We start from the raw sequence: 12,657 nt of genomic DNA, 5'->3' as shown, positions 1-12,657 counted from the left end.
TAGTTCATCATCGCATTCTTTAAGTACAATATGTATGTAATTGTGATTGTGAGTGTAATATGTTGATTTTATTTGGATTTACTATTTGGCAGCAATATTGTATTGAACTGCAAGGCTCTCAAAGTGAAAACGTCACGATGATGTAGCATATAATCTTTAAATCATTTATTTTCATTTTTATTTTTAAATTTGAAAATTTTGGTGATAAAAAAATAAATCACATATATTACTCTGAACATTTTCCTTAAAAAACAAGATACTGGTACTTGACCCTTAAAATATTTTCTCTCAATTATGGCTTCTGGCAAAACATCTAAATCTACTGTGATGCCGTTAGTTTCCAATGGAGTTAAAATAGATATTTCTAAGTTATCAGTTATGATCAACTTTTTGCTGAAATATGTGTATAATAAGTAAGGCCCACCAAGCCCTGCACTCAGAACAATATGGCTGCCAGTAAGATTTTGAAAAACTGGTTCTACATCCATGCCCAGCAAGTAAGATAAAAACCTCTGCTCTTGGAGGTCCCTAGCAAAATTTTAATAACTTCAGAAATGTATAGCTACATCAGTATCGTTGGTGAAAGATAAATTCATTTTAGGGCTAAATTAATAACCACAAGAAAGCTAATGCTAAAATTGAAAAAAAGATGTGTAACCATTTTAGAACACCAACTGTGTTATAAAAATAGCTGATTTATGAAATTCCAATGAAAAACAGCAGTAATGTTAGAGACTATAAAATATCACCTTTAACTAATCAGGATAGATACAATGGGATTTCACTGGGAATACACTGACATGTCTAGTTTTTTAGTGTACTTGTAGACAAAATATTATCAAGCCCTGAACTGATCATGATGTAATTGTAAAGAACAGCTGCATTTATGTTTTACATGTTGCTGATTGTTAGCCCTAAAATTCAACATTTACCAATGGCACATAGTTCAGTGATATCATTATATTTTTGGCACAATATGTTCAAATACAGTTATTATTCAACATGAAACTGCAGTTTAAAAAAGACATTAAATAATACCAAGGTAGATTCTGTGGTTTCCCATGCCACCTTTGGTATCTCTAAAACGACTAATCTAACAACATGTTATCTACTTTACGAATAATTCAAATACAGAACAATAAATTAATAAATAAACAAACAGACAGCTAAATAGATAAATAATTCTAAATTAAATAAATATGTTTTGCCTCATGATTCCTGGCATATTTTTTAAGATATAAAAAATAATTAACATTCTTACCTCTGAATATGCATATGGTGCTTTACGTAGCTTTACAAAACATAGATGTACATAAATACTCTCTCGGATTCACAGAGAATTGTCACTCTCAGGTATATTGTCACTGGGGATGTGAGAATAGCCGTTTTTTTCTTTGTATCTTACTTTTAACTATTTTTACTATTTTTTCTTTTCTTTTTTACTTCAAAATATTTATTACTTATTTTCAATGCAATTATCTGCTTTAAATTGCTCTTTCCTTTCAATTTCTGGGAAAATTAAAAACAATATCTGACCGTGTTCTGAGAAGAAAACAAAAAAGCAAAGTAAAAAATGACTATCAATGGTGCTAAGAGCAAAAGCTTGAGCAGATACTGAACAAAATAAGCCCATTTCTATATCAGAATTATCCTCCCTTTCCATGTGTTTTGCTGAGCCAAAGTCTGGATCTTAGCACTCAAAACAGAGCACTTGGAAACACAGAATTCTCCATTTCAAAACACCACAAACCCAAAGAGATACTATGGATCATGTTCTGATTAATTACTTTTAATTGTGTAAACTTTAATTTCCAATAAATTAGTGGGAAATTATGAAATAACGGGAGGCTCAGTTACAATTTGAGAACTATAAGTGCAAACTGAATTGACTGAATCAATTCCTGAGGATAGGAGAATCAAGAGGCATTTAAATATTGAACAATTAGCTCTCTTCATCCTCATTGCAGCCTCCAAATAGCTACATATGGGAACTGAAACAGACAATGAGAGAGACTGCTGGAGTATCTTTATCATGACGAAGATCTTGTCTTCAGTTAGTTACAGAAGAAACTTGAACTATTTTGGTAATTATGAAATTATCTTACATGTGGTAATGAAACACTTATGGTGGTTTCAAGTCTGTTCTGCTCAAGTGTCAAAAAACTACGCTGCCTTACTGAAAAGTAAAGAAATAGTTCACCTAAAAATCATCTATTCTATATATGATATTTTAGTTATCTAGCAGGCTGCTGTCTTTCTTTTTCTTCTTTTTTTTTTTCTTGGGTGAACTATCCCTTTAAATCAACAAACCATAAATGACAAATATAAAACACAAACAAACAAAACAAAACTTAATACTCTTAGAAACACTGCAGATTGTTTCCTGAATGAAGTATTTTTTCTGAACCAAACTCTTTGGCCCGAAGCCCAGACAGAAACCTAAAACCACGGTAATGAGTAGTTAGCTATCATCTCCCAACCTTCCCACACAACATGTGAGAAATAAATAAATAAAATGCTCAGTGTTCGGCTCAATGGAGTTACTATTTCATCAAGCAGCAGTTGGTATGAGTGTAGAAAATGAGAAAATAGAAGCTTCACTATAATGGTGGGAGGAAAATACCACCAAAACTCTTTCTTTCCTGAACATTTTCCCTCATTTTTATTCCTGTCATACCTATAACTCTCTTTTTTCCTCTCACAGAGGCAAGTCGGTACTGTTGTGGCGTGTCTTCCGTGAGGTGCCGTCATCCCGAGGGAGAGCCTTCTGTAGGTTGGACATGGCTGCTGTCTTCTTTAGGTCGATCACGGCGTAGCATTCTCCACGGCGGGAGGACGGAGCCGCTGCGGCGGCAGCCATGCCACGTTTGAGGGGAGGAGGTCTCTGTGGTACCGGAGCCCCTCCTCCGTGTCCCGAGCAACCAGAGGGCTCACCCTCCAGGTCCACCTGGATGTAGTTGAGCTGGCGAGAGGGAGGAGGAGGCGGGTGACGGCTGTACTGCTCGCAGGTGGTGCTGCCACGTCCCGCTCGCTGACGTCTGAAGTCGAAGTTGAAAACCCGGTTGGCCCTCTCAGGTGGGTGAGGGTGGGGAGGGCAAGCGTGACGGAGACGTGTTGAAGGCTGTAGCTGTTAAGAATTTGCATGTAAGTATATATTACAGTGTTACATGTCACAGGGTTTCCATTGACCAATTACTTTCTATGATTACTGGATTTAAAAAAAATTATTTAATACAAATTGAACCCTTAAAAGAGCAATACCTATCCAATTACATTGTTTTGGAGCCAAGCATAATTATAAAAGTATATACTCACTCTATACATTTTCCTTTCACTCTATACAAACTTGACTATATAGTTATTTTACAATTATTATAAAATTAATTTATTATATTTAATTTTCACATTTATTATATTTTAGTGAAATGTGACATGTAATTTATGTCACTTTGTAATTTATATGACTGTCCAGGCCTGGAAATGACTGTTTTACAATTCCATGATATTTCCTTGAACTAGATTTGTGCTTTTGTTTTAGAAGTGACAGGGATTCCACACTTTCTACAACTGATTTTCTAAAAATCATTTTAAATATTATTTTTCACACACTGCACTCAAAGCAATATCATAATAATTTAATGCTAAGCATAACTATAAAATATATATTCACTCTTGAAATTCCACAGATTTTACTTTTTTAATTTATTTTGTATAATTTTGACCAATGATTTTTCATGACAAAAAATACTTTCATACAGAACTTTCAAAGAGCAATAACTAGCCAAATAAATCATTAGAGCTCAGCATAACTATATAAATAAATATTCCCTCTAGATATTCCCTGACATTTATATTATTATTATTTACTTTTTATTACAATTTTTTATAATAAAATATATTTATTATATTTTATTTGCATTTTTTTTGTTATTTTTGATTGACATTTTATTTCATGTATATTCGATATTCATATAAATATCTATATAAATATATATTTAAAATCTAAATATTTATTTATAAAAATATATTTGTTGCATTTTATTAAATTTTTTACTTACAGTATATATATATATATATATATATATATATATATATATATATATATATATATATATATATATATATATATATATACACACACACACACATACACATTTATATCATTTAACTTATTCATATAACTTTCCAGGCCTGGAAATCAGTATTTTACAATTCCCTGATATTACCCTGGAATTAGATTTGTCATATTTTTTACATGTATTTGCCCATGCTATTGTTGACACACCTGTTCAGTGTTGACGTAGTTCTGCAGGGCATCGCGATGAATCCCACCACCGCCGCCACTCTCCTGGTGGTATCCGTTTGGGGTTGCGGGCCCTTCAGAATACTCATACTCATCATATTCTTCTTCCTCTTCCTCCTCATACTCGTCCTCATCCTCGTCTTCATCCTGATCCTCTTCTTCCTCACGCTGAAGTGCACGGTATTCCCAAACCGGGGGGAGCGACGGAAGGTTCTCATAGTTGAGTAACGCGGTGCGCCGATGACCACCGACCACCATTCCCCGGTCACAGCCGTATCCCTGCGGAGGCAGCGAGGAAGCATGCGTGTGTGTGAGCGGAAGGGAGTGCGGATGTGTGTGTGTGCGGGAATCACCAGTGGTGCTGCTACTGCTACTGGAGCCCAAAGACTGAGACTGAGACACAGTGCTCGGACTAAGCCTTTGCCTACGTGTCCCTCGGAGTCCGTTGATATTCTCGTACGTTAACTGGCTTTCTGGGCAATGCTCCATGCTAGGGTGTCGGTGCATTAGATGATGGCAATGGTGGTAAGAGTGTGTGTTGCACATGTGTACAGACGGAGTCTCCTCTCCTTCTGTTTCGGAGCTGCCGTCTGGTGCTCGAAGAGGGTGAGTGACGTGGCGGTCTCTCTCTCTTTCCATCATGTGGCGCTGTGCTGGAGTCGGACCCAACATGAACTTCACCTCCTGGGCTCCAGACTGGAGGAAGACCTGAGGGTCTTTGTGAGGGTCGTCCAGTGGGCAGCAGTGCATGCTGGGCTGGCCTGGGCCCCCACGTATGGTGGTAGTTGAGGTTTCTGGGTAGGTGGTGGGCCGCACTTCCGGCAGGGAGTGGACAAAGTGGCGGCTTGAGAGGTCAGTTTCCATGCCCACTGTATTCACATACGTATGGGTCTGGAAACAAATAAGAAAAGTTAGTTAAACTGATGTTTAAGTAAATGACAGCACATATTACTATTTACCTAGATTTTGCATTATGAACATTTTAACACCTTAAAAAAGATGCTATATTGTTCCAAATTATGCTGCATGTGTGTGAAGCACAGGATCTGAACTGTCCAATTGTAAATGGACTCTTATAATAGATTCTGATGATGTGTTTCCACAAATAATAATATTGTAAATCTAAAGGATTTTCTATGTTTTCATTAAAAAAAATTATTATGTAGATTTATGACACTATACTTTGTGTTTTTTTACCTTGGCATTAAATGAATGAAACACTGTGTGAGTGTTTCTAATACATTGGCTAAGGACTTTACAGCTAATTTGTCTTTGTCTTTTGTCTTCTGATGTAATTTTTGGTTAATTTTCATTTTTGGGTGAACTATCCTTTTAAGACACACTTGAGCATATTAATGTCATTGCATTAGATAACACAACATCAAATCAAGTGTCATTTAAAAAAAAAATTTGTTAGAAGCTGTGAGGTTTTAAATGTTAGTGGAACGTTACAGTTAATGTTATGAATTTGAATGTGATGAACCTAAACATGTGGTTATTCTGCTAGAGCCCCTGTGTGAACTTAAGGAAAACTGACCTCAAGCATCCACTAAAATCAGGGTTAGTTCACTCAAAAATGACAAATCTGACATTATTTATTATCATGTTGGACCAATGTTGTTTTGGACCCCAATGGCTTTCTTTTTTGGATAAAAACACCCTTTAAAATATCTAAAGAAAATACATGTTTACAGGTTTGGAACATAATGAAATAATGATGACAATTCCCATTTTTGGGTGAACTATCCCTTTAAACGGTTGCAAAAATTAATAAAATAAGTTATGTTTTGAGAAAAGGTCTAGCATTATTGTTTTCTGTTTATCTATCAAATACAATGCTGCTTGAGTGTCCAGATACTTTTTGTGGCTACTGAATGTGTGCACAGGCAGGTGTTTGTTCTCACTTGGTCATCCAGTCCCATGAGGCTGTGTCTGTGGTCGTTGGTGAGAGAGGGCTGCGATGAGTCTGCACTGATTGGGTATCCTGGGTATCCATTAGGAAAACCCTGCATCGGGAATCCAGGGGCTACAGAAACCGACCAAAGCACAGTACACATAAGCAGGTGACATTTAGGTCTTCCTCCTGTAAGTTAAGTTCTGTTGATATGTGGGCAAGATATATGTCAATAATAACGTATGAAATTAGTCATCATATTTTTTGGTCTATTTTGCCTATGACCTCAATGGTCAATGTCTAACAAAAGCCAAATGATGACTAAAATACACTAAACAATTTTGTTTCTATGGGGTCTTTATAACAATTACGCATACCTACAGTGAATAGCTACGCTTTAAAACTCATTTCTTACATCTCAAGACTTTTTAAGTAACATTGAAACAAGCACGCTCTGTAATGCTGCTTTGAAACAACACATATTCTGAAACCGCTATACAAACAAACTTGAATTGCAAAAAGCTAAAATGGTGACTAGTTACATAAAGGTTATAAAAATCTTAATGTCAATGTTATTTGACTACTGTACATTTACAGAAATGTCAATGTTTCCCAGCACACTTGAAAATAAAAATAAAGTTATGAGAGACATTTAATGAATGGAGTGTGAAAATATGTAAATACCTGGCAAGGTGATTAAATGTGCATGCACGTTTTCTACTGCTAAAAAAAGCAATGCCATTGACGTGACATTATAATTAACTTGTTTATCCCTATTAAAACAGTAAAGACTGATCAAGTGATTAGTCTTGTTTTACACAAATATGTAAATATGAAACCCTGTGTGTTCAAGTGAGTAGATATTCCCGCTCACTATTAGGTGTCTGTGGAGTTCGAGGCATGTCCATCTCTGGCGCATGCCCGGGCCGGGTCATGATCATGGGCTCCTCCACTACATTGATGCTATTACATTGCATCAACTCCTGCAGCAGGTTGAAGATCTCCTCTGCACGAGAGCACTTGAATGCAAAGATCCCTGTCAAAACATACATGAAAACAGGAAAACAGAAACAGAAAACAGGGGGGGGGGGGTAAATGCATAGGTGGAGTTTTACTTTCATGCATGGGGGAAGGCACAAAAATATATGAGCACACAAAATCTAAATTAGGATGATAGCATTTAACTGACTTAATTAAGAAATATCTATAACATTACTACATTAAATTAAAGGGGTAGTTCACCCAAAAATTTTAATTGTGTCAGAATTGACTGATCCTCATGTCATTCTATTAGAAAATGAATATATCTGTAATGAAAGCCGAGTGGTTTGTCCCTGCATTGAATGTCCAGGAAACCAAATCTTAAAAGATCTGAAAAGGTTAAACCATATGAATTGAGTGATGTAATTCAAATCTTGTGATGAGATATGATCACTTAATATGATGAACAGATTTAATTTAGCCTTTTATTTCCCTTTTTTTATTCATAGAACAAACCCCAATGGCACAAGCTTCCGTATTTGCTGTGTATGTTTTGTGTGCAATCATTGTTTAGATGTAAATAAAAGCCTAAATTCAATCACATAAAGCAATTGTATCTCTTCACAAACGTCATTTGATTCATATGGATTTGCTTTACATCATTTACTTTATGCCTTTTTTCAATCTTTAAAGCTTTGGTTACCTGAACTTTCAGGTTTCAGAGGGACAGAAACCTCTCAGGTTTTATTAAAAAATATCCTAATTTGTGTTTCAAAGATTAACCTTATGGCTCTTATGGGTTTGGAATGACATGAGGGTGAGTAAATTATGACAGAATTTTTATTTTTGGGTGAACTATCCCTTTAAGGAGCCAAATCAACCACGCACCGATATCCCTACTAACGAGCAAATGTAAGGGTTCACAGAAGGTTTCGATATTTGCTTGACACACAATTTAGTCTTACATCTGCATAAAGTAGAAGAAAGAATCATCTTACCTTGTCCTGTCTGACAACGACGGCCACTCTCGAAAGAGAAGAGATTGGAATCGTAACCGTATCGACGCAGACAAAGGTATGGCCACCGGATAGCATCACGTTTTCGTGAGTGCAGAATGAGCTCTGTCTGTGTGAGCTCCATGGTTCCTGAGCCCAACGCATTTCCCTCATCGTCCACATTAGTCACCTGTCAGACATAACAGGTTATCACAGAATCAAACAGTGCTCTACTATGTGAACCAAGTAACTATTCTCAAATGTTAATATTTACTGACAGTGCTTTTTAAGGTTTGTTTTTTATCATAATGTGTCTTGTGAAAAGCACCTTGAATTTGTTGAGATGGTTGTCTCGGATAGTGTCTCTGTATAGACAGCTCCAGCAGCTCCCCATAGCTTCAGCAGGCCAGCTGAAACCTTAAACAGGGACAAACGGGTCAGATATTGCAGACTATATGGAGACAACTAAAAATTAAAAAGCTAAATATTTTGAATTGTTTTATTTATGTAAAAAAAATAGGTAATGCATGAAGAGACAAAAAAGGTACACTTATATGCTCACCTGGTCCAGGCCATCAGTGGGAGTGATGCTTGTGTCAATCCCAGAATCCTCTGCTGGGTGTCATGGCGGAGGTGGGGTGTGCTGGTAAGAGCATCCAGTCCCAGTGCACAAATGTTTCATTTCTCCTATGAAGCAGAGAAAAAGAAAGGACTTGATGTACAATCCTTTGAGTATACTGTCCTCTTTTTCAAAAATGCCCGAGCTGTGATTAAGACAGAGGGAATGAAGTTGCTCTGTCTCCCAGTGGATAAATAAAATGTAATTACTTTATACTGGGAACCTTATTCTCAAGTGGAATCAGCTTACAACTTATGGTTTCACCTTCAGCCTATAAGATGTGCACAGATACGGTCTAAATAACCGATAACCACAACTAACTCATATTTCAGGTGGCTTCAGGAAAAAAAAAAAGCTATCAGTTCTGTGCTATTCCAATATCAAATAATTTACTCTCCCTTAAGATATTTTGAAGATTGTAACCACACAGTTGCTTGTAGCCATTGACTTCCACAGTATGGGAAAAAATACCATGGTACCATGGAAGTCAATGGCTATCAGCTGTTTGGTTACTAACATTCTTCAAAATATCTTCTTTTGTGTTCAATGGAAAAAAGAAATTCATACAGATTTGAAACAACATGAGGGTGAATAAATCATGACAGAATTTTCATTTTTTGGGTGAACTATGCCTTTAACATAAAAATTATGCTGGCACGTAGAAACACAGAAAATGCCGAAAAATTAAACTTTTAAGTGCATGATCCTGCTACAAAAAGTTAGATTTTTTGTATCTGTATTATTTATTCAGATTTTGTGTTAATACGAAATACTATGAATCTATCTAAACAAAAACTACACAAATACCTCTATACAGACCATATTTATGCATTGCTGTATTTATGTATTAAATCAGTTAAGGTACTGTAAGGATGCATTATATTAAAACCCACAGACAAAATTCCAACAGGTGTATTTACTTTCTCTAAGTGTGGAAAGCCCACTAACTCCCCTCTAATAGAATCTCTGTTCCTATAAACATGATTTTAGACACTTTCCTGAATTGAATCATTATTTCATTTCTACCAGGTCCTGTCAAAATGAATGACATTAAAGATGTATGGTCTTCTTACATTAAACAAGTGCCTGTTATTCTTGCATAATGTTTAAAACATGGATTTTTGAATATGTGTTGTGTTCATCGCTTAAAATAAAACCCTATAAAACTGTAAATGTTTGGGTCTATCAATTAAAAACCAAAGTACAATTTCTGCAACTACAAGTAGTGCAACTTCGAAAGCTCTGATCAACACAGCAGTTCATCAGAAAATCATTTCAAATTTTTGTGGATCCTCCATTCGAGAACATGCTGGACCACATCAAAATTCTCGCAATGCTCTGATTTTCTGCACACTTGTTTTAAAACCAGGTTTTTTTTTTGTCATAAAAAGAAAAAGCAGTTTACTTCTGCTAAAATTAAAACTAAAAGAAAACCTTTAATGACAAGTGTGTTTCATGTGATTTTTAAATAGCAGTAGTTTCATAACAATGACTTCCATAGAAATGTCAACTCAAATCAAAGTCTATATTACTACGTTCGAATGCCAAAGTTATGTTAAAGGAAATTTCTCAAGTATTAACTACTATAGACACGAAATAATGATAATAATATGAAATAAACTGAATAATTGAATAATTATAGCCTACCTGTTGTCTTTTTCATGTCTAATATTAACATCAACATTAACCGGACTCAAAATTAATAATCCAGTGTCCACGTTGATTAATATAGCATCATGAGCATTTCAAAACAGCAGCATAACTCAGTAAAATGAAGCATGCATGATTAAATGCAATAAGGTTAATGGTGGAAGATGTCAGCATTTTTTAAAGTGTGCCAGACCCTTCAGTCCCATTCATGTGCAATTCATTCATAAAGTTTGCAATGCACATGAAGGCCCTGTCATAAAGTTGCTTTCCACATACACCCCAATTAACATAAACAGTATATGTGCCATGTAGACAGAAAAGGGAAATAATAGATTGATAAATAATGTAACATGTTCTCTCTTTTGGATACTGATATGTCAATATCAATATGAGCATATCAGTTCATAACATCAGGTCACACAACGTCTCGTGCCTCACACAGCAGTTCACACAGTCGAACCTGAAATCCACATTTGATTCTCTGAAGTCTGTCGTGCAAGACCAGACGCGTTTGGCACCTGGAAAATTTGTTATTTTTGTCTGCAGTTCATGCAAAAACCCAGAATCTTACATCCAAATCTCGTGCAGCAGGTCTCTCGAATAGACACTGAGTGACCAAAGGATGCAACTTGAACGTCTTGTAGCGCATCACCGCCGAGAAACAGTCGAAAAACCGGATAAATGCAGCACAAATCTGCAGGACTAGCTTTTCTATTGCTACGACAGAAAAGCAAAGTAGAAATCGAACCAGTGTAAAAGCAACACTTGCGGCGTTCAATGAGATGGCTCACTATGTTCCAGTCTTTGTATCAACGTTAGTGTTACACTACCACTGACCGTATGCAGCTGGATGCTAGTAACTATTGTGTATCAAACACAGCACATTCACGCAAACTAATGAGATGAATGAGAGCAGGATGCGATCGAGCTCGCGCTGTACCAGCAGCATCAAAACACGTTTAGGCTACTGCAGAACAATTCAGCTGCGGTTGCTACTCACATGTTTGGCAATGATTGCAATACGAGACGAGACAGATGAAGGATGCGAACAGCAGTCCACGGACTTGGCGGGCGGCGTGCTGGTCGTTTTTGATGCTTATTCTAGTGGCAAGACTACGAAAAGGCGAATTGCGTGAAAATATAACAATAAAGCCAATTGTTTTTTTCCCCGTAACGCCCCCTTGCTGCGGCACGGGCCTCTCTTTGACATTTCCCGACCACCAGGGTGAGAGTTCAGGCAGACAACGAGGGCTGCTGGAGCGACAAGAAGGTAGAATATGCTGGAGGACCAGAAGATGAGGTGTGAATGTGTTTGAGCATCACACGATGACGTGTTGGCAGCAGCTCTATTTAAATCCACCTTGCTGTCATTTTAGACACAAATCCAGTTCCCATTGGTTTAATGCGTTCGGCATTCTCGCAAACAGGTGTTTTACGATTAGGGAAATGGCTAAAACTTTATTTCTGAATCGTCTGTAACTGTGCTATGTTCATTCCTTAGGTTATGTGCAACTGTTAGAGTTTATTGAAGAAGAATAGAAATTCAGCTGCATGAATGTGGAAAACGTTGAACTCAGAGCATCTGCATGTGAGCCAAAAAATTAGCATGCACTAGGTGGTATAAAAAGCTAAATCTTTTTTAACACTTAGCTTTTAGAAACTACCTTTTTATATTCATCTGTTTCATATATTAAAAAATAAAACAAATACCAAAAATATTTTGTGCTAAAATAAGATATTGTACCATGAATCGTCTTTTTCACAAATAGATCATATTTGTGAACATGACCCTGGACCACAAAACCAGTCTTAAGTCGCTGGGGTATATTTGTAGCAATAGCCAAAAATATATTGTATGGGTCAAAATGATCGATTTTTCTTTTATGGCAAAAATCATTAGGATATTAAGTAAAGATCATGTTCCATGAAGATATTTTATAAATTTCTTAGCGTAAATATATAAAAACTTCATTTTTGATTAGTAATATGCATTGCTAAGAACTTCATTTGGACAACTTTAAAGGCGATTTTCTCAATATTTGGATTTTTTTGCATCCTCAGATTCAAGATTTTCAAATAGCTGTATCTCGGCCAAATATTGTCTAACTAACCATACATCAGTGGAAAGCTTATTTATTCAGCTTTCAGATGATGTATAAATCTCAATTTCGAAAAATTGACACTTAAGTCCACAAAACCAGTCATTTTTTTTAAA

General features: G+C 36.1%; 1 protein-coding gene across 1 annotated transcript; it reads right to left on the bottom strand.

The window, feature by feature from the left end:
- Positions 1–1,442: 1,442 nt before the first annotated feature.
- Positions 1,443–11,688, bottom strand: LOC306879335 (fibroblast growth factor receptor substrate 2-like). Its single transcript, XM_079432180.1, has 8 exons — positions 11,443–11,688; positions 8,736–8,860; positions 8,502–8,590; positions 8,177–8,363; positions 7,072–7,233; positions 6,208–6,329; positions 4,286–5,194; positions 1,443–3,127 (listed from the first exon to the last, which is right to left on the bottom strand). The coding sequence occupies exons 3-8, from the start codon at positions 8,565–8,567 to the stop codon at positions 2,699–2,701; spliced, it is 1,875 nt and encodes a 624-aa protein (XP_079288306.1). The 5' UTR covers positions 8,568–8,590; positions 8,736–8,860; positions 11,443–11,688; the 3' UTR covers positions 1,443–2,698.
- Between the last annotated feature and the right edge of the window lie 969 nt (positions 11,689–12,657).

The sequence above is a fragment of the Barbus barbus genome (assembly GCF_936440315.1).
Source record: "Barbus barbus genome assembly, chromosome: 13".
NCBI classification, from domain to species: domain Eukaryota; kingdom Metazoa; phylum Chordata; class Actinopteri; order Cypriniformes; family Cyprinidae; genus Barbus; species Barbus barbus.
This window is presented reverse-complemented; position numbering and strand designations above follow the sequence as displayed.